General features: G+C 45.4%; 1 protein-coding gene across 8 annotated transcripts in view; it reads left to right on the forward strand.

Moving 5' to 3' along the window:
• Positions 1-24,326, forward strand: part of HERC1 (HECT and RLD domain containing E3 ubiquitin protein ligase family member 1) — a 1,817,725-nt gene that overhangs the window by 856,862 nt on the left and 936,537 nt on the right. For all 8 annotated transcript variants that reach the window (XM_085643727.1, XM_085643730.1, XM_085643731.1 and 5 more), the window contains 2 exons: positions 14,623-14,783; positions 17,047-17,163. In XM_085643727.1, the coding sequence (XP_085499853.1) occupies positions 14,623-14,783; positions 17,047-17,163 (278 nt within the window). The remainder of the gene's footprint in view (positions 1-14,622; positions 14,784-17,046; positions 17,164-24,326) is intronic.

A 24,326-nucleotide genomic window follows, 5' to 3' on the forward strand; every position in this document is an offset into this window, starting at 1 on the left:
GGGTCGTGGACCCTTTGTCAGGAGGCTCTGCGCCACTGGACATGGCTGGAACATCAGGGCATCACCCTGGTGGTTCAACACCTGGAGGGCTCTCTGAACGTCAGAGCGGACGAAGTCAGCCGCCGGTGCATGATGGATCACGAATGGCGTCTGAACTCGGACGTGGCGCAAGGCCTCTTTCGGCAGTAGGGAGAGCCTTGGTTAGATCTATTTGCCACCGAAGAGAACGCGCAATGTCACCAGTTCTGCGTGTTGGAATTTCCAAGGCGGCACTCGCTCGGAGACGCTTTTCGTTGCGAGTGGAGTTGCGGTCTGTTGTACGCCTTTCCGCCTATACCACTTCTGCCCAGAGTGCTGAAGAAGATCAGGCGCAACCGGGCCCAAGTAATCCTTGTGGCTCCGCATTGGGCACGAAGATACTGGTATCCCGAGCTACTCAGTCTATCAGTCGATCCCCCGATTCTACTGCCTCTTCAGGAGGACCTTCTGTCGCAGCAGCAGAGGACGGTCCTCCACCCGAAATTGTCCAGCCTCCACCTCCATGCGTGGAGATTGAGCGGCGACAGTTGATGCCATTTGACTTGCCTCCTGAAGTCTGTGATGTCAGCCAGGCGTCCCTCCACTAAAACGATATACGCCTGCAGGTGGAATACCTTTGTGGTATGGTGCACAGCAAAGGCTGTGGATCCCCTTACCGCCCCTCTTTCTGAAGTTCTCCTCTTTCTTCCTTCCCTGGCCCAGCAGGGCTCTGCTCTGGGCACCCTCAAGGGATATCTTTCAGCTGTTTCTGCTTTCTTACGGCTTCCTGATCAGCCTTCTCTTTTCAAGTCCCCTGTTGTTGCTAGATTCTTTAAAGGCATTACTCGTATGTTTCCTCCTGTCCCTTTCGTAATGCCTCAGTGGGATTTGAACCTGGTGTTGACCTATCTTATGTGCGCTCCTTTTGAGACACTTCATAATTGTCATCTTCGTCTTCTGACTCTTAAGACTGCTTTTCTGGTTGCCATCACCTCTGCCAGGCGGGTGAGTGAGCTCCAGGCTCTTTCTTCTCAGCCTCCTTTCCTCTCTGTCCATCCGGACAAGGTTGTTCTCAGGACTCGTCCTTCCTTTCTCCCTAAGGTGGTAACTGCCTTTCACATCGGCCAGTCTGTTACATTGCCCACCTTCTTTCCGCCTCTGCATCCCTCGAAAGAGGAAGAGAGGCTCCACCGTCTGGACCCAAAACGAGCGCTGTCCTTCTATCTGGACCGCACGAAACAGTTCCGGGTGGACGACCAACTCTTTGTTGGCTACGTGGGCGCTAAGAAAGGGCGGGCAGTGCACAAGCGAACCATCTCTCGGTGGGTCGTTTTGTGCATTAAGGCCTGTTATTCCTTGGCTAAGAAGGAACCTCCTTTGGGGCTGAGGGCCCATTCCACTCGGGCCATAGCGGCTACTACTGCCCTGGGACGGGGAGTCCCTCTGTAGGACATTTGTCAGGCAGCAACGTGGGCCTCGATGCACACGTTTGCCGAGCATTATTGCCTGGACAACCAAGTCCGGAGAGACAGCTTTTTTGGCCGTTCCGTTCTCCAGGACTTCCTGGTGTGATCTTGGTTTGCAGACCCACCACCGGGGTTGGTATTGCTGGGGTATCTATTCTAAGGTAAGGAATCTAACTAACGTGTTTCTTTCAGTTGAACAAGTTACTTACCTTCGGTAACGATATATCTGTAAGAAACATTAGTTAGTTAGATTCCTTACCGCCCCACCCATCCTCCCCGCTCTGCGAACTGACATCTAGGGTTAAGGTGACTTTTTCAGAAATTAAGTTTAACACACAAAGATATGCAGCAAAATAATTACATTTCCAATAGCTTCTTCTAAACACAGATTTCTTAACTTAGGCATTTTCCCGGGCTACAGATTGGCTCTGAAGAACTTTGTTAGAAATTTCCTCTCACGTCGATAAGTGGCTTTGTTCAGCTCTAAGTTAAATCTGTTCTGCCCTGGAAGTGATGTCAGGACTACTATATCTGCACAACTTCCACTCGCCTTCATTAATTCCTTTCTTTTCGTTCCTTTCAACACAGATCTGGAGCTCCATTGAATCCTGCCAATTTGAAAGAATTTCTATTCTCTCGACTTTTCCAGTGTGCTAGGGACATTTCACCTCTGAAAACTCAAGAGTACCAACCATGCATGGACTGTGACTACCAGAACGTTGGTGATAGACACCCAAAATGTCTGTTTCTGGTGTCTCAGCTACAAACATGCGTTGTGTGACTGCTTCACAAAGATCAACTGAACGGCCATCCACATACGTAAAGCCAAACTTGGTGGCTCAGAACTCTGAAGAAAGTAAAAAAAGACATAGTCTCGGCCAAAGTCGGGGCATGGAAATGCTCCCACACTAAGGGCGTTCTCGCAACTGATCATCATCGAAGTCATGAAGCCCAAGTAAAAAGTCCAAAAACATAAAAAGTCCATTCTAGGCTCTCCTTCATCCCATGCAGGCCAAACTTGGTGCCTCAGAACTCTGAAGGAAGTAAAAATAGACAGTCTCGGCCAAAGTCGGGGCATGGAAATGCTCCCACACCAAGGCCGATCTCGCAACTGATCTTCATCGAAGTCATGAAGCCCAAGTAAAAAGTCCCAAAAACATGAAAAGTCCATACTAGGCTCTCCTTCATTCCATGCACGCCCACCATTCATAGTTGCACAGCATTCTGGGTACCTCTAGTCTTCGGAGTCATTCCTCATTTTGGAACTGATTCTGTTGCTGCTCCTGGTGCGCCCGGCCTCCCCGGGCTATCGTCTATGTGAGCTAAGAAGTGCCTTAGATAAAATCTTTGATTTTCCTTCGGATCCCTCAGGAGTGCCTTCAGGTCTGCAGATCCGAGGATGCCTCCAGTCAGGTCACACCCAGCTAACTCGTTCCCAATACAGACTGTGCCACTTGACCTCGGCCTGAGGCTGGCCACATCTTCAAGCTCAGCTCCACTGAATCCTGCCATTTCACAATGTTTGACACTCCTGGCCCAAGTCCTAATGCCAGTACTGACATTAGAAACAGAGCTGATAGTTTCATCAAATTCAGAAGCTTTACCCCAACTCCCCTCTCGGTAACAGGCAACCCACTATTACCCCCATTCAGATCTTGAACACCATTACTATGATGATAACCCTGAATATAAGAGCCGTTATGATTATGAAAGCGTAATCTTTGATTTGTAGGATGCCAGTAGTCTGTACATTGGTCTTGCTTCCCCTAATCCTGCAACAGCTAGTGGAATCTGCCTCCTTCACTGTGGTGATTTAGAGGGCAGCAAAAGTGTTGAACCTTACCATAACTTTCACAGAGATAAAAATCTAATGTCCTTACTGAGGTCTTTCACCCAGGTCACACAAATCAGAAACCTCTCTTCCCTTCTTTTTTTTTTTAAACTTTATTTTCTTTATTTGAAAAACAAAACAAGTTGTGGCTTTCATCTTTCCATAGATATACAAGGCAAACAGCAGAGACAAAATTCATAAGAATGAAGCGAAGAGTATACAAAAGATTACATCGAATGTACAATCAATTGTGAGTCCTGGTGGGGAAAACAAAAACAGGGTAAAAAAGCTGTGCAAAGACACAGGTCCTAGATGACATGAATAAAATAAAAGGCATGAGAAGCTTCTCCATAGACTGAATCAGCGCTTGGACCATTCTTCTAGAGGGGCCCAGATCTTAGAGGTCAACTCCCGCCTCCTTCTCCCCCTTAGTAAGAACACTGAAGATTCCAAGTTATACAATGCCAGCATCCTAGCTCTCCAATTCACAAAGGTAGCGGCTTCTAAACTTAGCCATTGAGATGTAATACAGAGCCGAATCATAGCCATCGCTATAAACAAGAAAGCGACAACATGTCTTCGAGCCCTCCCAGTAACCTCACACCCCATTATGACCATCTCTGGGGATATTATTACCGGGATATTAAGCACCGTATTTATAAAGATCTCCACTTCACGAAGAAAGTCACCCAGATTTGGGCACAAATAAAACATGTGTATAGCATTGTCAGCTTGAAGCCCACACCTAGCGCAACAATTGCCCTTCCGACCACCCCACTTTGCAGTCTTTGCTGGTGTATAATACAAGTCGAACATTGCCATATAACTTTGATTCCGCAGGCTGCCGGAGACTAGGACATGGCTTGCTAATTCCAAAGTGGGCATTATATCAACCCCAGTCTTACCCAACTTCCCCTCCCACTTAGTATTCTGTACGTCGAGATCATCCGGAAAGCCAGATAATAGATGTTGATATACGGTACCAATTCTAGCCCTCCTTTGAACTAATTCAATGACAGTGATCTTATCAAACATTGTGGGGGTATCAAGATGGCATTTATCAATAAAGCTTCTAATTTGAAGATATTTAAAGAAATCTTGGGTATTTACATGGAATTTTTCCCTTAAAAAAGAAAACGAAGCCGTTTGCCCACCAGAGAATAGGTCGCCTGTATTATTAAACCCCAATAGCTGCCATCTAAAAATGACCTAATCCTGGAATATAGGGGGCAAGACACCCACAGCATTAAAGGGTGTGTAGATATTAACCTTCGAGATAGCCCATTTGTAACAAATTTTCCGCCAAACCGAAAACAAAGCCCCAATAACTTTGAATCTTGTTTTTTTTTTTAAAGTAACTGGGTTCCAATATCTTCATTAAAATACCATTAGTCGCCTCGCCCCAACCTATCTCATATATAGATGGTCTACTGGACAGTGGGACAGCTGCCCTGTCTCCAACCAGCATTGGCCCAAAGTGTTGAAGCATGGCTGACCAGTAGTATAATAAAAAGTTGGGGACCGCTCAACCCCCTCGGTCCTTAGGAAGGCACATCCACTTGGCCGCCCTGCGTGACCGGCGGTATCCCCAAAGAAACCTGTAGCAAGCCCTCTCAGCACTGGCCAAGCTCGCCTGTGAGAGCTCCAAAGGAATAGTTCTAAAGAGGTACAAGAGCTTTGGAAGAACCAGCATTTTAAGTACATTACAGCGACCATGTAATGACAAATGCAAATGGTCTAATCTTCCCAACTTAGAATTAACGGACTGAACCACTGGAAGAATGTTCAAATCAGGAATATTTGTTACTGCGGCAGTAATTTTGACGCCCAAATAAACTGCTTCCGTGACAGCAGGGACGTCAGAGGGAGACATAGTAGCTGATTGAATAACCTGTGTTTTGGAGACATTTAACTTATACCCTGGTAGTAAGCCAAATTGTTCGACAACGATCTTTAAGGCTGTAAGGGCAGGTCCAACTTCGCTGGTCAGAACAACGATATCGTCGGCATAAGCCAGCGTCTTGTACTCTGTACCGCAGACCCTCACTGGCAAAATATTTAAATTCCCTTCGATTTTACTGAGAAATGGTTCAATGTACAGGGCAAAGAGCAAGGGCGAGCAGGGTCACCCTTGTCTGGTGCCCCTGCTGATGTTAAATGGCCCTGACTCCTGCCCTGAGATGCGAATTGTTGCGGCTGGAGAAATATATAGTGACTGAATGGCCTGGACAAACTCGGTTTTAAAGCCCTTCAAGCGGAGCACTGCCCATAAAAACCCCCAGGAGACCCCGTCGAACGCCTTCTCGGCGTCCAACAGGATCACACCGAGGGGAGACCCCGTGACCTGAGCCCAGTCCAGTAGGGCAATGACCCGCCGGACATGGTCAGCCGTATCCCTGCCCGGGATAAAACCATGCTGGCGCAAAGAAACTAGCGGGGTGAGGACCTCTACAAGTCTAGAAGATAACATTTTGGAATATATTTTACTATCGGTATTAATGAGTGAGATCGGTCGATAAGATGACGGATTTAGCTCAGATTTGTCTTTTTTCTTAAACAATACAATCGTAGTTTGTCGCCAGGAATCTGGTATGACACCCCCTGCGCTGGCCTAAAAACTGATAGCATATCCTGGCGAACCTCTGAAGAGAACGCCTTGTAGAATTCTAAGGGTATGGCGTCTGGGCCAGCAGCCTTCCCATTGGCCAGAGATTTTATTGCCACCTCGACCTCCTGCCAAGTAATTGGAGCAGGGAGAACCTCATTCTGCCCTGTTGTGACTTTAGGGGTGTCGATGTTCTGGAGATAGCCATCAGCCAGATGCTCCCTCTGGAGTCGAACACTCTCTTCCTCATAGAGCATAGAATAGAACTTCTTAAAAACGTCCAGGACCCCATCCTGCATGTCCTGAATAAGACCCTGTTGATCCTGAACTCTTACAATTCGATTTGACACTTTTTTCTGTTGCAATCTCTTGGCAAGAATTCTGCCCGAATTTTCTCAAAACTCCTGCATCATCGTACGATATTACACATACTTTGCGGCCAGATCTTGACGAAAGAATTCCAATAACTTAGCCTTAGCTATGGCCACCACTTGTTGGCTCTGATCAATATTAAGGCCATCCTTAATATTACGTGTTAGTGCCATTTCTGCCACCCGCAGCTCCTCCACACGACACTTAGTCTGTTCCTGTATAGTCTTCCATCGATAGGCTGCAAAACTTTTAGTCTCGCCGCGGAGTGCCGCCTTAAATGTGTCCCAGACTGTACAATCGGAGGCGGTTTTACTATTAATATTTAAAAATTCAGTTATCCACTTTATCATGTGATCCTGATAAGATTGGTCCAAGAGTAGCTTTCTTTCAAATGTCCATGGTCTAGTGACTCTAACCTGCTGACCCCAAGGGCACTCGGCTGTGAATGGATTATGGTCCGATAAGATTCTTGGGGATACTACAATGGAAGCTACCCCTACCAACTGATCAGAAATAAAAAAATAATCCAACCTAACGATTTTATTATGGGGGGCAGAATAAAATGTATACCCATCATCGTCTTTGCCATACATCGGCCAATCCATGTTCTAACACTAAAGTCTGAAGGGCCTTGAAAACCCTGGGTTTCCTACCGACATACTTTTGGACGCTTATTACATTAAAATTATTTGCCAAATTAATATTCAAATCTCCACAAAAAAACATTGGGTGCGGCCATGCTGCTAGTTCTAGATTTAAGCATGTTAGGACTTCAGGGTCATCCATGTTTGACCCATATATCGTGCAGACAGATAGAGATCTACCATTAATCACCAATTCCACTGCAGCCCACCTGCCTGTAATATCCTCTCTGACTTTTTTACAGGATCCTACACCTTGTTTTAGCAGAATGGCCACACCTCTGATCATGGATGTCTGTCGAGAACAAGCTACAAGATCAAAACCCGGAACCTTCAAGCATTCCCGCTTCCCCCAGGGTATATGTGTCTCTTGCAGACACAAGATCTCCACTTGCATAGTTTGCACAATTTTAGAGAGCAGGGCCCGTTTTTTCCCCTCATTCAGGCCGCAGATGTTCCAAGAGCTTATATGCAATCTACCCTGCCCCATTTAGACACAACATGAGACCTAATCTCTGCTCAATGCAGATATGCCTATTAGTTACAATTAATTTCTAACATAAATTCTAACATAAAAGAAAAACTGCTGTTGACAATGCCACGACTATAGTTTAAACCCAAAGCCTTGATCACCCCCTGAAACCCTAACCCCTCCAACCCCCCCCAACCATGAACCCTACCTCCCCCCAACCCATGACCTTCCCAAACCCTTCACCCCCCTTGTGAGGCAACAGGACCGAGGTCCTTATGATGGAATAGGCTAGTTCCCCCCACTCTGTCCTGAATCCATCCCCCCACCTAGCCAGTATCGGAGGATCTGAGCCGATGAAACCCCTAGCGACCGGCTCAGCCCCCGTCCTAATGCCTCAGAGCCCCTGCAATGGTTAACCAAAGAAACAGACATTTTTAACTAGATAGAATGCAAAAACTCCTTAGCCTGTACTTCGGATACAAAAAACCTAGTCTGGCCCTGATAAATTATTTTCAGCTTCGAGGGATAAAGCAGGAAAGCTTGGGCCCCCTTTGCTTGGAATGCGGCTATTAGCTGGTGGAGCTGCCACCTCCGCTCAACAGTTGCTGGACAAAAATCTGTTCTGACAAAGAAATCACAATCTTTCGCTTCCCTCTTCCTATCAGACCTGGCTAGGTCGTAAATCTTCTCCCTGGCCAAGAAATTATTTAAACAAATTAATATTGCTCGAGGCTTGTCGCCAACCGAGCCAGCGTTCTGCCTTTGTTTAAAGGGGAAGCGATGCGCATGTTGAACTTCCAGTTGCCAATCCCACTGTGTGATATCCGGGAAAGCTTTGGAAAACAGCTCCACCACAAACTGCCCAGTGTCCGATCCCTCTCTGCCTTCTGAGATTCCCAGAATCCTTAAGTTATTTCTCCTTGCCCTGTTCTCTAAATCAGTCAACTTCCAGAGCATATCATCCCTTTGCACTTTAATCAAATCTGTGAGTCCTTTCTGTGTTGTCAACTCATCCTCCAAAGTGGAAATCCTTTCCTCGGCCTCTACAATCCTAGCAGTGATATCCGAATATGTTTTGGCCACTCTTCGGATTGAGTTTTGCATCCTACGACACGCGCCCTGTGTACGAGCTCTCTCTTGACGTGTCTCCTCACGATGTGTCATAATAGTCTGATAGATAATTGACAGCGTCATTTCCCCAGAAGGAGCGTGAGGGGGGTCAGCAGCATTACCCCCCGCCACTGTAGTAGCGTTATCACCTATACCAGGCTGTATGGAGAAAGAATCGTCCCACTTCATTGAACCCAGTGACCCCTGGTGCTTACTTGGCAAAAGAGCCCCTTGATCTTTCAATTTCATAGCTTTACGAACCGTACGAGGATCACATGGGGAATTTTCATCTTTAGATAACTCATTGGGTCGCCAGTCTACAAGATCATTCATCATCTGTCCACTCTCTGTCAGGACTTTCATCCTCTGACGAGCCTGTATGGTCGGACAATTATAAGAATTTGTCTCCTCCTTCAGGCTCTTTGATATGTCTATTAGTATCCGAAGTATGAACTGGGGGTGCCCCTTGGAGAGCTGGAGTTCCAACAGCAGTCCTCTGGCTGAGTAATTCAGAAGTTTGTTGGGTGCAGATAGCATGCGGGACTACAATTCCCATAATGCCACTCACCGGGAAAAGAGTAGTTGACTGGGATTCAATATTCCCTTCATGGCCACTTTCACAAACTTTCTTGTTACCCCCAGGCGATACTATACTATTGTTAAGAGTGCCCCCATTGAAATCCAATAAGTTAATTTGAGTCTGTTCCTGAGGCAGAGAGCAATTTTCCTCGAAAGTGGGGGCCGATGTACTGCCTTTGTTCAAAACACTAACAATGGATATACCAGACGTAGGAGCTGCACCTACCGATTTCCCCATCACATCCTTCAGCGTTTTTACTGCAGTCAACTGATCTCGCTTGCTGGTTCCCCCATCCACTGGGGTCTTGACTCTCCCTGCTTGCAATTTGAACAATGCTGGCAAGCTCTGCTTTCCCTTACCGCTCACAGCAGGCACCGATTGCACCGATTGCGAGTTGGCCAGATATCCGTCTGTCGCCTCATCACCCCCCAAGAGGTATACAGCTCTTTCACTCCGCTGATAACTTTACCGGGGGTTATTGTTCGCGTAGCAGGCGCCTGTGTTTTCCTGGCAGCATTCTTTGCCTGCGCTTTCGGGGCCATGGTTCTGAACATGCAGTGAGACAAAGGGAAGCGCCGATAGCCAAGAGACGTCGGAGATAAGCCGAACCAAAGGCAGAATATCTTGCGCGTAAGTCTTTTCTGAAGTTGGGCGAGCCGCCTCAGCATAACATTCGCTTTTGTTTAACTCAGGGCAGAATCAGAATAAATCCCTTTTGCTTCAGTTTTAACCATCACCACGGCAGTAACATTCTAGGATGGGAGCAATTATCCAGGAGAGCCCACAGGACCAGCTCACTCAGCCGGGTGACCGGCCGCCATCTTGCCCCTCTCTTCCCTTCTAATGAGGCCCTGTCAGACCTACAGCTGGGTGCCTGGGTAAAACACAATGTCGCTCCCAAGTCAATTGAGAAATTGAAAGGTGGCATAGACCTTGCCCTGGGAATCTAGACTTTATCACGCAGCACAAATCCTGGTTGTGTAGATGTCTACAAGTATATTCAATCCCAGCGTGTTCCCCACTACCCTGCCAGTCAGGGAGTCGAAACTTATGGAAACATTTGTCAAGCAAATGTTCTTGTCTGCCAGCCCTGCTCCAAGGTCAGTCAACACCAGCTGCCTCCTGGGGAGGTACTCACATGCTTTGTGAGACAGAGAGGTGGACATCTAAGCAGTTGTCCCTGATGACATCTGGCCACCCTGCAACACCTCATTTAAGATGACTATGATTCTCTGAAATACTCTATACCTCAGGTAAGGATACTACTGACTGTCTGGGTAGGCCAGCTGGGATCGAAGTGGTGTTGGATTCACTTCACTGGCTTATCTTACGATGCCCAACCATCTTTAATGGATGTCCTTTGATGTTTCTTGGCTCTTTGGAGGGAAGGCAGGCTTGTCCATAGAAAAATTTAAGCAGAGCATGGCCATGGCACGCCCTGTAGGCATAGCTGCGCATCCTCTTCAGATTCTCCAGCAATTCTGTCCCTTTTGAGGCCTCAACTGGGGATTCTATTAGAGGCAACATCAGGGTATACCTCAACAGCATGCCTCTTAGTCCTTTCAGGTTAGAGGCAGGGACCAGGTTGTCCGCATCCTGGTCCCCAGGGGGCAACGCGCTACCCAAACCCCAACCTCCTCTCCTGCAACTGCTGCAAAATTATTTTAAATCACCCGCAGTGGCTTATGAACACAAAATGGGAGGTCACATCACATCCAACAAATGGTTGCTCCAGATTGTGCAACACGGTTACTACCTTCCCTTGCTGTCACATCCCCCGGATATGCCTCCCACCCCACAACACCTCCTGGAGGATCACTTGTCCATACTCTGAGGGGAAGTTCAAGCTCATGGTAGCTATAGCGGGGGTCCTGACATGCAAGATTAGAACTGGCTGTTACTCCCATTACTTCCTGGTGGAGAAGGATGATGGAGGCGTTTGCCTTATCCTCGATCTTCACCCTTTGAACTTCTTCCTTTGTTAAGACAAGTTCAGAATATTCACCCTGGCCCGCGTCCTGTCTGCTTTGGATCCAGGAGACTATATAGTTGCATTGGCTTTGCAGGACACCTATTTTGACTTCCCCCATCCTGCAATCTCACAGATATTACTTGCGGTTTAGGTAGGACAAGTGAACTTTCAGTACTCCCTGCTCTCCTTTGGCCTTACCTGTGCACTTCAGGAGTTCACTAAGGTTATGGTGGTGTTCGCAGCCTATCTGCAGAGGTGGTGATATCAATTGTCACTTACCTTGATGACTGGCTACTGAAGGCGAACTTGTCCAAAACAGTTGTCGGCCTCCTCCATATGGTGGTCAACTTATTAACACCATTGGGCTTTTCCATCAATGGGCCAAAATGATACCTTACTTTTTTGCAACAGTTCCCATTCATTGGAGTCTTTTCTGGATACAATGCTTTTCCACGCCTTTCCTCTTTGCTGTGATCCAAACAGTAGCCTGAGTCTCAGTGGGAGTGACTCCGAGGCTTCATAGCAGACTTCATGCTGCTTGGGAACCCTGCCAGGTGGCACATGCGGGCTCTGCAGTGGGATCTGAAGTCTCAGTGAGCTCGCCACCAAGGAAACCCTGCAGACTCCATCTAGTTGTCGGAGGAGACTGCAAAAGATCCTCATTGTTGGCTTCTTTACCTCAGTTTGACTAGATTGAGACCCCTCTCCCAGTACCACCAAGAGCTAATGGTCATAATGGATGCATAGTTGCTGGGTTGAGAAGGTCGTCTGGGATAGGTGGAGTTCAGAGGACTCTGGTCTCCGAAGAGGAGCATCTCATCTTTCTGGAGTTGCGAGCGATTCACTTGCCACTGAAAGCATTCCTCTAAAATATCAAGGGGGAACTTCTATAGGTGCTAACGGACAGCATGACCACCATGTGGTACTGCAACAGACAGGGTGGAGTGTGGTCCTGGATCCTGTGCCAGAAGGTTCTACGTTTCTAGAAGTGGTTGAACACAATGAATGCTTCGGTTTTGGGTGAAGGAGGTCATCTGAGAGTGATGGAGATCAGAGGACTCTGGTCTCCTAGTGAGGTTTGTCTCCAACTTGCTGGATTTGGGAGCGATTCGCTTGGCACTGAAGGCATTTCTCTCAACTATTAAGGGGAAACAGGTATAGGTGCAAATAGACAACATGAGCGCCATTTGGTACTGCAACAAGGTGGACTGGGTCCTGTGCCCAGAAGGCTCGCCATCTCTAGAAGTGGCTGAACGCTCGGGCACTTCCCTAATCACCCATGCCCTTAGCAGGGTCTTCAGGCGCCAGGGAAAACTAACTCTGCTGCAGGTACCTAGCAAATTCGAATGGCAGTTACATACGGAAGGTGGCCCAGGGAATCTTCCAAAAATTGAAAGAGTCCTGGCTCGTCTCTTCGCCACTGCAGAAAATGCATAGTGTCCAAAGTTTTGTGCATTGAAGGTAGTTATCACTCGGAGATTCCTTGTGGCTCTGGACTCCTCTATGCCTTCCTGCCTCTACACAGAGTGCCAAAGAAGATCAGTAAAGACCATGCACAAGTCATACTAGTGGGTTCAGATTGGGTGAGGAGAGTGTGGGACCTGGAACCGCTGGCCATGAGTATATGTACTCCAATCCAGCTGCCCCTTCTGGAGGACCTCCTGTTGCAAAGCAGGGCCAGGCCCTGCGTCTGAGCCAGCACAACCTACACCTCCATGTATGGAGATTAAATGGCAACAGTTGACTTCTTTTGATCTCCCTCCCGAAGTAGTTGGCATCATCCTGGCTGCCAGGCATCCCTCCACTAAAACTATATATATGCAGGACCATGGGAGAAGTTTGTTCTTTGGTGTGCCTTTCATGACATCCAGCCTTTACAGGCGGAGTTGTCTTAACATTTAATTGTTTTGTCTGTCTAGCCCAGCAATTCCTTGTACTGCCAACAGTGAAAGGTTGTCTTTCGGCCTTTCTACAGTTGCCCAATCAGCCATCCCTTTCCAATTGTCTGTTGTGATGAGTTTTTTAAATGAGATAATCCACATGTTCTCACCAACACCTTTTGCAAATGCCATAGTAGGAACGTAATTTGGTTCTTACCTACTTGATGTGCATTTCTATTGACCCGATGCACAAATGCTCCCCACGCCTGCTAACTATGAAAATCTTATTCCTCATTGCAATCACCCCTGCTAGTTGAGTGAGTGAACTCCAGAACTTGTCCGTCCAGCAGCCATACACCTCTTTTTCCAAACAAAATGGTCCTTCCGATAAAAGTAGCGTTTTTAGCCAAAGGTAGTCAAGTCCTTCCACGTAGTGCGATATGTCACCTTGCTGTCTTTGTACACTCCACCTCATCACTCCAAGGAAGAGGATTGGCTCTATCGTCTTGATCCTAAAAGCGCCCTCAATTTTTACATAATTGGAGCCAGAGACCATCGATGGGATGATATACTGGTTTGTCTGGAGCCAAAAAGGGAAAAGTTGTACAGAAGAAAACCATCTCCAAATGGATTGTTTTGTGCATAAAGATCTCATAAGGGCTCACCAAAAAGCAGCCCCCAGAAGTCCTGCACGCCAATTCCACCAGAGCAAAGACTGCTACCACTGCGCTGGCACGGTGTGCCACTCCTGGACATCTGCCAGGCTGCTACCTGGGTGCACCTCCCCATGTTCACAAAGCACTATTGCCTGGACGGCGAGGTCCGGTAAGATGAACACTTCGCTTGATCCGTCATTCTGAATTTCCTAATCTGAGTCATTTCACAGACCTACCACATAGGTAGGTACTTCTTTGTCATCTATTCCCAAGGTGCGTAATCTTCGGTTAGAAGTCTGTATCATAAAAACAAGTTACTTACCTTCAGTAACGCCTTTTCTGGTGGAAACTCTAACTGCAGATTCCTCACTGACCCATCCTCCACCCCGTTCTTTAGATTGGTCTCATATGGTCCTTTAATAAGATACTAACCTAGAGGTCTGCACATTGGCATATTCAATTTTAATGGATTCAGCGTCCAATGGTGTGGAGAAAGACCAGAAAGTGACATGAGCGTGGAGGTGGCACAGATATAGTGGCCCTGAAGTAACGTCTGGGTCAAGACGGGTTCGACATGGAGCCGTAGTACATTGCTACTGATGCAAGAGGGAATTGCTATTAAAAATTATCCATATGCAGTCTGGCACCTGGGGATATTCACAAGGTGAGGAATTTGCAATTAGATAGTTTCAACTAGAAAAGACATTACCGAAGGTAAGTAACTTGTTATTCTAGATTTTTAAAAGAGGTTCGAGATGACCAATTCTGCCTTCAGGGTGACATGAGTCCCATGATATGTTTTTTTTTAATTGAACAGTTTAGTCTTAAATTATGTTTGTATTACCATTCAACTAACTGCCATTGGATAGTGTTTTTTTTTATTTTTAACTGAATCATTCATTGCCAATGGGTAACAGTTAAGAAGCATAAAGAAACATTTTGAAGATAGTAATTCCATGTTGCAACCTTTAGTACCAGTAAAATGTACATCACTATAACCACTGAATTTTTCTTCAAAGGCAAATGTTTTCCAGTTACCCAACTACTAGTGTCCACCCCACTCGGCGTGCTCATACTCCTCCCATATCCTCGCTCCCAACATCTCCCACTGATGACGTTGGACGGAGACAAAGTCTGACATCGCCAGACTCGCAGCCAACACATCCTGTAAATCGTACAGGTACATTGGTTTGCAAACCATAAGTGTCAGTATGATCATTACATATATGTGAAGTTCGTTAAAGGCATTTGGGCACATGAATTTCTGTATGTAATATTTATACATAGGGCAACTAGTATCTAATGCCATTAACATGCTTTAAACTCTAATATTGTTAGAAATAAACCTCCTGATTAAAGAAAGTGAAGAGTACAAGATGATGAAATTGGAAACTGTATAGTAAATGAAACATAAGACTTCGATGTTACTTTGAATTTGAATGAGAAAGGTGCATTCTCATCAATAGGATTCGGAAGATGAGAGGGTAGAACCAGAGATTGATTGTGGCACCCTTGAACAGCTGTTTCAGTATTTGACGTTTTGAATTTTAGGACTTATTTTAGCAGGGTTGTCTTAAAAGCAGCGACCTGTTGTCAACTGGAGAAAGTCAAAGGTTTAGCCAGTTAAAGTGGATTTTCCAGATGTAGATCCTTGTTGGTGAGACAGTAAGTTTCAAAGTTGATTAGAAAGCCAGTTTAGTTCACATAGAACTGATGAGATTTGGTAACATTTTGCCCTGGCGAAGAGGAATCGTTCTGTGGACTGAACAAACGCTTTGAACAGGGCACGAACAAAAGGGGAAGTGTCAATCATCATATCGTTTATGAAGTCAGTTTGTGGTATGGTTAGTGCTTGAGCAGCTATTGTATTGTGTAAGTTGTATATGCCTTCTCACAGATTCTTCTAATACAACTGATTCGCCAGAAAATCAGAAGGGGTAGCAAGTTCGAAAAGATTCAAGTAATCACATTCTAGCCCATCCAGTTTTGGTCTTTGGCTCGAGACTAAACAACTTTTGTTTCATTCAGTTCTTGTGTATTGAGGATTTGAGAGAGGATAGTTATTCCCTACACTTGATCTCCCATTGCTGATCGGACATAAGCTCATTGTGGCATTTCATGCGAGTATAATGCAATTGTATGCTCTTAGGAAAGAATGTGTATACTAAGAAACTGTTATGCAGGATGGAGGTCATACTGTGCCACTGCACTATATAGAAGATTTTCAATCCTTTAAAGGACTCCTTACATTATGTGCTACCCTCTATGGTTGGGTTATTTAACTGATTAGAAACTAGATAGACTCGTGTGAACAGAATCTTTCTGTAGCTCAGTACATTTGATAATACAATGAGTTGGACAGAAAAAAGATTTTAAAGCTAAAGAAAATCCTTTTTGCTGCACACTAGATTTGCTGGCTACAGAACTCTGTATTTTACTCCTGCTAACCAGTGGTAAAACAACACACTGCCTCTGCTGTTGCATCCCTTTTAGTTTAGAACTGTACATAAATAGCCAAACTACCTTCACGGTCGAGCAGAGCTTTAGAATCCCTCTTCCACCTTCAGTTTCTTTCTACCTTTCTCTATTTGGTCTCCTTGAATTTACGGCACGAGGTACAAAACTGCTAGATGTGAGCAGATTGTCTCCTTTATCTTTGAAGTGGACATCACGGAGGCGGTCTGGGTGTTGTTGAACGTAATCAGCCTGTGTCTACCTTAGGCCTAGTGTGGTGCTCCTGGCTCACATCCTTTCAGCAGAGCTGCTGGACGGACGGCTTAAACCTCCATGACATTCACTTTCAAGTTACATTTTTGGTGTTGCACCGAAGATATCACCTCAAGGGCTCCCGGTTGTTTCCAAAGCCTGGGTGTTAATCACGTACATTGAATTTCATATAATAAACAGCCTTAAAAATGACCAGGCATTATTGATAATGAGATTGCTGGCATTCTTTCCAGAGTCTGAAAATCCACCGCTTGTGGAGATAACGGTTAGGTGACGACATAACCATAATTGCCACTGTTTATAGACTCATACATGACTTCGCACCTAAGATACCAAAATACGTTATCAACAGCATCACTAAAATTGTCTCATGAATGCAATTCAGATTTTAGCATGCACAGAAGTTGAACAACTCCATCCAGTGGCTAAATTACTTGTACCCACTCCTGAGGCACAGACCTCACAGTAGGAACTATGGTTGTGAAGCAGTGATTGAGCCTACATAAATGTGTGGAGGGGGAGGTAACTGGTACAGTGAACACTCTGTGTGTAGAGTGGAATGATGGTTGGTATGTGCCACGCCCTCCTCGAAGGCACACCCTTTTACGAAATACTAGGTCACCTGCTCGCGTGTCTTCTATATTTCATTTGTAATAGAATCATAGTTGCCTTTCTTGCATTTGCCTGTGGCACTGAAATGTTCCTGTTTTTGTTAGCGTTATCAGATCCGAGCAGCAGACTGTCGACATCTCCTCCGCCACCTGCAGTTGCTGTGCCATTGCTAGAGATGGGCTTTTCCCTCAGGCAGATTGCAAGAGCTGTGGAAGCCACAGGTAACGTGCCCTTTGGTCATAATCGAGCGACTGCTTTAGCATCACGAAGGAGTTGTTAGGAGCCCGGCCTGATCTAGGCTGAAATGAAGATTACCAGGTTGTCTGCTCTCAGTCCTCTGTTTTATCTGTGTACCACATCTTTCATCCATGGACCCCAGTGTATACCGAGACATGTACATATAATGTGATCTAAATCTACACGCTTCATTTATTGGTAGGGCGTCGCTTCACGTGTAGTTCTCAGGGAGCAGACTGTACTGTATTATTTCGCTTTTAACTAGGTGAGTAAATTGCTGTTATTAAATAATGATATTTAGAAAATGCCGATCTCGCAAGTGTGTCATCGAAATGCCCCCAGATTCTAATTCTGAAGAATTGCCTGTCTTGGTGAGCTGGCCGCGTTTCAGAGCACATCCATTCTCCGATGGGATGTCATGTAGCAAATAAACATTTTGAATTAATATGTAGACCCTTTTGAAGCCCTAAAAACAAATGTGCAGCAGTGGATTTTCTTCAAACCATACGTCTTTAAGGCTTTGTTGCAGAAAGGATGAGCCCAGATCTTATTTTTCAAAACCTTTTTCAACAAACAACATCCTTGACACAAATACGTGTCCGAATTAGTTGCTAATCCTTTAAGTGGGCGCAGTAGCTTTACTCAGCGTGGTTTCACAGTCCTACGCATCTACTGATTTTATTCTGTTTTAATTCTTTTGTTAAAATGGTTTGCCTATTTGGTTCGTTGTATTCTTTGCATGCCCTTTTTAGGTCTCGCCTGACCCAGCGCATGCGCTGGTCTGGCGAGACTTATTGAGAGGGTTCCAAAAAGTGCTACCAGCCCAGCCTAGAGCTACAGGGCATGTGCGCGGGCGCGCGCGCCGCGCTTTACCGCGATTACTTTCACTTTCGCGGCCGCTTTGATGTTTGATCGTGATCACGATCACTTTAACTTTCGCGGCCGCACGGCCGCTTTGCATAGCCAATAGGTCTCGCTTTTGGGACGTTACAAGTATTTAGTTGTGCAACTGTTGCATGGCTAAACACTTATAAGGTCCCAAATGCGAGACCTATTGGCTATGCCAATGCTTGTTTTCAGTTATTGTGTACATTTTTTTTTTTTAGTTTGACCGTATTTATATCCACATTTGTATTGCTCCTGTTCTCTGATAAGATTATATTAAGTCATTAAGTCCAGCGTCAGTTCAAGTCTTGCTGCATTATAGATACCATGGTCTAGTCATGCACTATTAGTTGCATAGTGTGTTTATGAATGACACACTGGGATCGGCAATGAAATTAATAGCAGATTTTCTAGTCAGTAATGAAGGTTATGCTCCCCTTGGTAAGGAAATAATCCTGGCTTCTCTGCTGATCTGCTTGTGACTCAAGCAAGGACGTTTGTTTGAGGGGCAGACACCCTCTCTATAAGAGGTTCCTTAATGTCTGCTAAAAAGTGGGCCAATTAATATTCACTGTCACTTCCAGAACCTTTGACCAGTACACAAACTTCAAAGAGGCTCCTTTGTATGTGCTGCATTGGCAACTTACTTGTCGCTAGGGGAGCAGGGGAGGAAGAGGGGCATCTTTTTTTCTGCTTTGTATCTTTACTTTTTCATATTTTATTTTTCACCTTTTCTATTTCTTTGTTGGTTTTTCATGTATTATTCTGTAAACTAATATTTTTATGGTTGGCCTTGTATTTTTGTGTACACTACAGTTGTATGTGCTGGAAATATTGTACAGCAGTGGCTTGTTAACTGCCTGGGTGTATTGCTTGTGTCTCGAAAGTTTTAAATAAATCTCCCTCGACATTGAGTTCTCCTTGCCCTTCCTTTGCTTTTATGTCTCTCTTTCTCTATGTAAAGCTCAATGTCATGGTTAGACTCTTTAAGGCAAGCAGTAAGTGCAAGGTTAGGATTTCAACGACGAAGACCCAGAAACCTACCACCTCTCTGACGCTGAGAACAATACTCGTAGAAGCACAAGTTGCAGTCATTTGCTAGAGTCAGGTACAACATTATTAAGAATGCTCATGGTGGACAAGCGGGAGATGGGTACCTGAATGAATGGTGAATACTGAAAGGATTTGAAACCTTAATCATCTCTAGAGTACCCAGCACTTAGAGCATCACTTCTTCCTGCTACAGAACGGTACTTACTGGCGTGCTTTAAAGGATCAGGAAAGTTTAATTTCTGTACAAGATCAGCTTCTCCCATGTAAGTTTTTTGTTTACATATCCCAGTCTTTCATTATTTCCAAATAAAGGATTTCGTTTGTGGAGGAATTTGAGAGCCAACAATAATGTTTTCTTAAACTGGCTTGACTTACGTGTTGCCAGAAGAGAGCATAAAATAATACCAAGCTCTTATGTTTTTTAACTGCTCAATAAGACCTATTGTCCATTGTAGTCTCATTCCAAGCAAAATGCTTTAGCCCTGAAGTCAGGTTTATTAGCTCCACTTGATAAGTAAACTGGTATCTAGAAGGACAAAGGTTGACGCCATTGATTCTCTCCGTTTGAAGGCTGCATCTGGTACAAGTGTAGTACCTCTGTATAAGTTTCCAGAGCTATAATTTCATAAGATGCTGAAAGATGTAATTTTGCTACCTATCTCATCATGTTTTCGCTATACATCATCAATATCGCTGAGACAAATTAAATATTAACTAACGTCAATACCTGGACAATATGGCTGTGTATGGTCTTATGGACCTTGGGATGAGAGAAACTGAACTCTCCAAATCTGTGTCCGGAAGCATCAATCTATCTGCCTTTCTCAGAGTTCATTTCATCCCCTGACGAAAGGTAAGTATGGCGTAGACTTCTTGGTTTGAACCCACAATTTTTACTTGAGGTTTGCTGACCTTAAATAGATTGCCTTCTCTAATTTAGATTCTCATAGGGAATCAGAAAATTGAGACATTGGTACAGTTAAGTCTGTCACACAGTGACTGTTGTTCCAGACTGCTTTGGGTTGGTAAGGCCAGAAGCAATGTACCATATTCAAGTCTTGCAGTAGCCTCAGCATTCTGCCCGAATGCAGTACAGTGATTCAGAGGCCATGAGGAAAGACACTTCTTCAGTAGTGGCCACTACCCACCCAAAGCCAAAAGGGCCCTTTGCAGATTCCATCTGCTGTAGTCAGTTCAGTAGGGAGATGGTTTTAGTGTGTCGCCTTCTAATTTGAAGGTGGAACAACTTGCAGCCTGTGTGAGATTTCTTTAACAGCATATAGTCTGTACAAAGGGCCTGATGTACGAGCATTTTTGCATGCGCAAAACAGGATTGCAGACCCATTTGTGCATGCAAAACCAGCATGGAGAATGTACAAACCCTATTTTGCGAGTCACAATTTTTTGCGACTCGCAAAATAGGGTTTTGCGACTCGCTATTAGGAAGGCGCGTTCCCTTCCTAATAGCGAGCGCAACCCAATGTAAGAATGTTTTGTGTCCGCAATTGCGGGCGCAAAACACTCGCAAATTACCACCATCTTCAAGTGGGTGGTAATGGGGTCGTAAAAGGGAAGGGGTCCACAGGAGACCCCTTCCCCTTTGCAAACGCAGGGGGAAATATTTTTTAAGGGCAGGCGCAGTGGTCCCAGGGACCGCTGCCTGCCCTTAAAAAATTAAACGAAAACGTTTAATTTTTTTCTTTTTTAAATGCATCCCGGTTTCCTTTAAGGAAAACGGGCAGCATTTAAAAAAACACTGCTTTATTTAAAAGCAGTCCCAGACATGGTGGGCTGCTGAGCCCAGCAGGCCACCATCCCTGGGAGGGCCTGCTATTCCCATTGGGGTCACAAATTGCAAGAGGCTCATTAATATTCATGAGCCTCTCTATTTGCGACCGCATTGGGAATCGCTAACAGTCTGTTACACACTGTTGTTCATCCTAAATAGCGCTCAAGATGCTATTTTCGCCGTCAGACATCTGGCCCCAAGTCTCCAATCTGTCAATCCTCAAGAGCATTACCTTTATTTTATGCTTTCAGTTACTTAAAGAATTTGGGAGCTGATTTATTTGTTGGCGGTTGGCCCGTGCTCCACCAGGGTGGATGGATTCAATTACTCCATCACCCTGACGGATTTGAAATGTCCTCCCACCCGGCCAACATTTCAGCCATTGAAAGAATCCGCTGTTAAGGCAGTTCTACCATCTGGGAAAGTTACAAAAATATTTATGTTTTCTATAAGAAAATCCCAAAGTAGGATTTCTTTTTGAAAAACAAAAAATGATTCCTCCCTTGCCATAGGAGGCTCCTCCTATGGTGAGGGGGGCATTGTGCATTTTTCAATGCCCTTTATGGACAGGTTGGTGACGGGCATTGAAAAATGACTATATGGCCGCCCATTTTAATTGTATATAGCCAAATATCTGACTGCCCTTACTCTGTCAGAAACATTTGACCGCAGCGGAGATGAAGTAGTCTCTTCCGTCGCCAAACTATTCTTCACACAATTCAGAATCATACAGGCGGGGGACAATGTTGGCAGAGAAGGGACTCTGTCGTTATGGAGTTCCCTCTCCAACAATATTTAAACGTGGCCCTAATTGAGTCACTATTACTCAAAGATGTGTTGGAGCTTGTGCAGAGAAGAGATTTTGCATGTAAGTGGAAGAGATCGAGGGGCTAGGCAGCCAAGTCCTGTGTAATTGCTTAAAAAAAAAAATTCCAACAAGAAAAACAGGCAATACGTACCCCTGGCTGATTACCCTCCCACCCATCTTCCCCCAATAAATAACGTGACTTCCCATAATAGGTCTTGTCAACTGCTTCCATGGTGACCCTGATTTCCCCACCCCCCTTCATCAACAGGTTGCTGACAATTTTACGCACCAAAACCAATAATTTCCACTTCAAGCGATCTGGCTGGTCCCTTGGCAGGGCTCAAGAAGGATACCTCTATACTGGCGCCAGTCGGGCCAGATTTTATGGTATTTCTCTGGGCACATTTTAGCAGCAACTATGGGCATTTCTAAGCTCATACTGAGATCTTGACTTTGTTCCAACCTTCTATGAACAGAGGTTCTATATCTTTCAATGATTTGGATTTGGCGATATCCCTTGTAGCTACAAATAGGACCAACCATAATAGAGCTAGCTTATAGCTATTACTTTTGATGTCTCTATCCTGACGGGCAAAAGGATGTCTTTCAGGTCCCTGGGAAGGCTCCAACCCAGGACTTGTCCCAAACATGCAAGGACCCCATTCCAGAAGGGGGCCAACCTTCTGAAAGCCCATCCAGTGTGTAGAAATTCTCCTTGCTGGGTGTGGCAACGAAAGCAGTCTGCCGAGGGCAAACACCCTTCTACCACAATCTATCTCTTGTGTAGTAGGCCCTGTGCAAGTATTTCAGAGGAATGCCCCTGAACTGTGCCCCAGTCAAGGTCTCTCGCAGAGAGACGTGCGCCTCCCTCCAGTCATCCTCAGTCAGGGGCCGATAGTCTCATTCTCACATCTCCCATAGTGGGCCAAAAGTGTTGGGGGAATTCCCCATTAGGTATGAATAGACTGTCAATATTTTGTCATTAGTCAGCTCTTCCATCAGGAATTCGCCATGCAGTAGAGAAAGCGTGTTGAAATTGCAAAGATCTAAAAAAAAATTTTTAAAAAATGATGTTGTAGAGATAGTATTATAGGAGAATGCCCTTTTTGACATGGTCACCCCCACTATGTGTCCCAGTACTGATGGTTTTTGGCTGAAAGTGCACTGAGCCCCTGCTAACCAGGCCTGCAGGTCTAGTGCTCTTTCCCTTAAAACAAGGTAAATGTCCAATTGTTAGGCAAGGACTTTGACACGTCTGTAAGTCCCTATTAAAGGGTACCCCTGCTACCCAAGGCATGGGTGCTAAAGAGGGTCCATATGGGCTGCAGCATGTATAATGCCACTCAAAGGGACCCACACAAAAACTGCAGGCAGACTGCCATTGCAGGATGCATGCAGTGGTGCAAACCATTTTGAAAACACGACATGGCACACTCCATGTCAAGGTACACTGCATATACTATAAGTAAGCCACCCCTACAACAGGCCTTAGGATCCTAAGTCTGGGTGCATTATATTATGTGTGAAGGCACATCTGCATGAGCAGATAGGCCCCTGTGATATCTAGTACCATTACTAGATATTGCAAGTGATCAGTTAACAATCTTAATGACATGTACTGGGCACTTGTCGTTAGGAGTTACCCTGCTACATGATGGCTGCACTGAAACCAATGGTGTTTGGTATCAAATACCTTGTCTTAATAAATCTGTACTGAACCAGTACTAGATTTATTATGCTATGCACCCAGAGGGCACCTTAGAGATGCCCCCTGAAAACTGACTAGTCCTTTAGTGTGCTGGTTGAGTGGTATCGTCCAGCCTGCCACCACAGATGAATTTCTGACCCCCTGTAGGTGAGAGCCCGTGCTCTCGGAGGTCAGAAACAATGCCTGCTCCAGCAGAAGATGATCACATCTCCTCCTGCAGGAAGACTAGTTAATTAGCATGTCAATGCCAGAGGCATCAAAGGCTCTGCTCCCCTTGATATGTGACAAAAGCTGGGGAATGCAACCCCGTGCCCTGGGGCCCATGTGGCAACAGAGCATGTGGAAAATTAGTTAGCAGGCGTGTCACACTTTCAGGTTAGGCACACCGCAAAGGTGGGCTGAATTTATCTAGAAAAAAACAAAGACCAGAAGCGTTTGGCAAAAGTTGGTTTAGTTAAACATTGCGGCCAGGTGTGCAGCATGCAGAAACAGGTCTGAGTACAATCGTTTTGAGAGTCTTTTTTTATACATTTCTTGAAGCATCATAAAATAATTCATAGATCATGTTTAGAGAGATGAATGTAGACCTAGTCAAGGAGCTATAATTTAATTCCAGCTGATGACAAATGCAGGTGGGTCTCAACCTTGCGTGGACACAGCAGGGCCAGTGGGTAATGTGTCCAGATGTCCAGCATGGGGAGCGCATGATCACTGCATGTGCTGTGTGTGTTGTGTCCTGATTGGCTGAGTGTCCTAACTTCATGTTGAATCTAACTTTATGATGTTTTGGAAACGTGCACCCATCTGGCCATGTGTGTATTATTGGGGCCAATCTCCCCGGAACATTGTGGTGTCTTTTCCTATCTGTTAGACTAATTTGGGTCTTTCCTGTTCGCGTGTTTGT

This window comes from Triturus cristatus, chromosome 3_1 (genome assembly GCF_964204655.1).
Source record: "Triturus cristatus chromosome 3_1, aTriCri1.1, whole genome shotgun sequence".
Taxonomy (NCBI): Eukaryota; Metazoa; Chordata; class Amphibia; order Caudata; family Salamandridae; genus Triturus; species Triturus cristatus.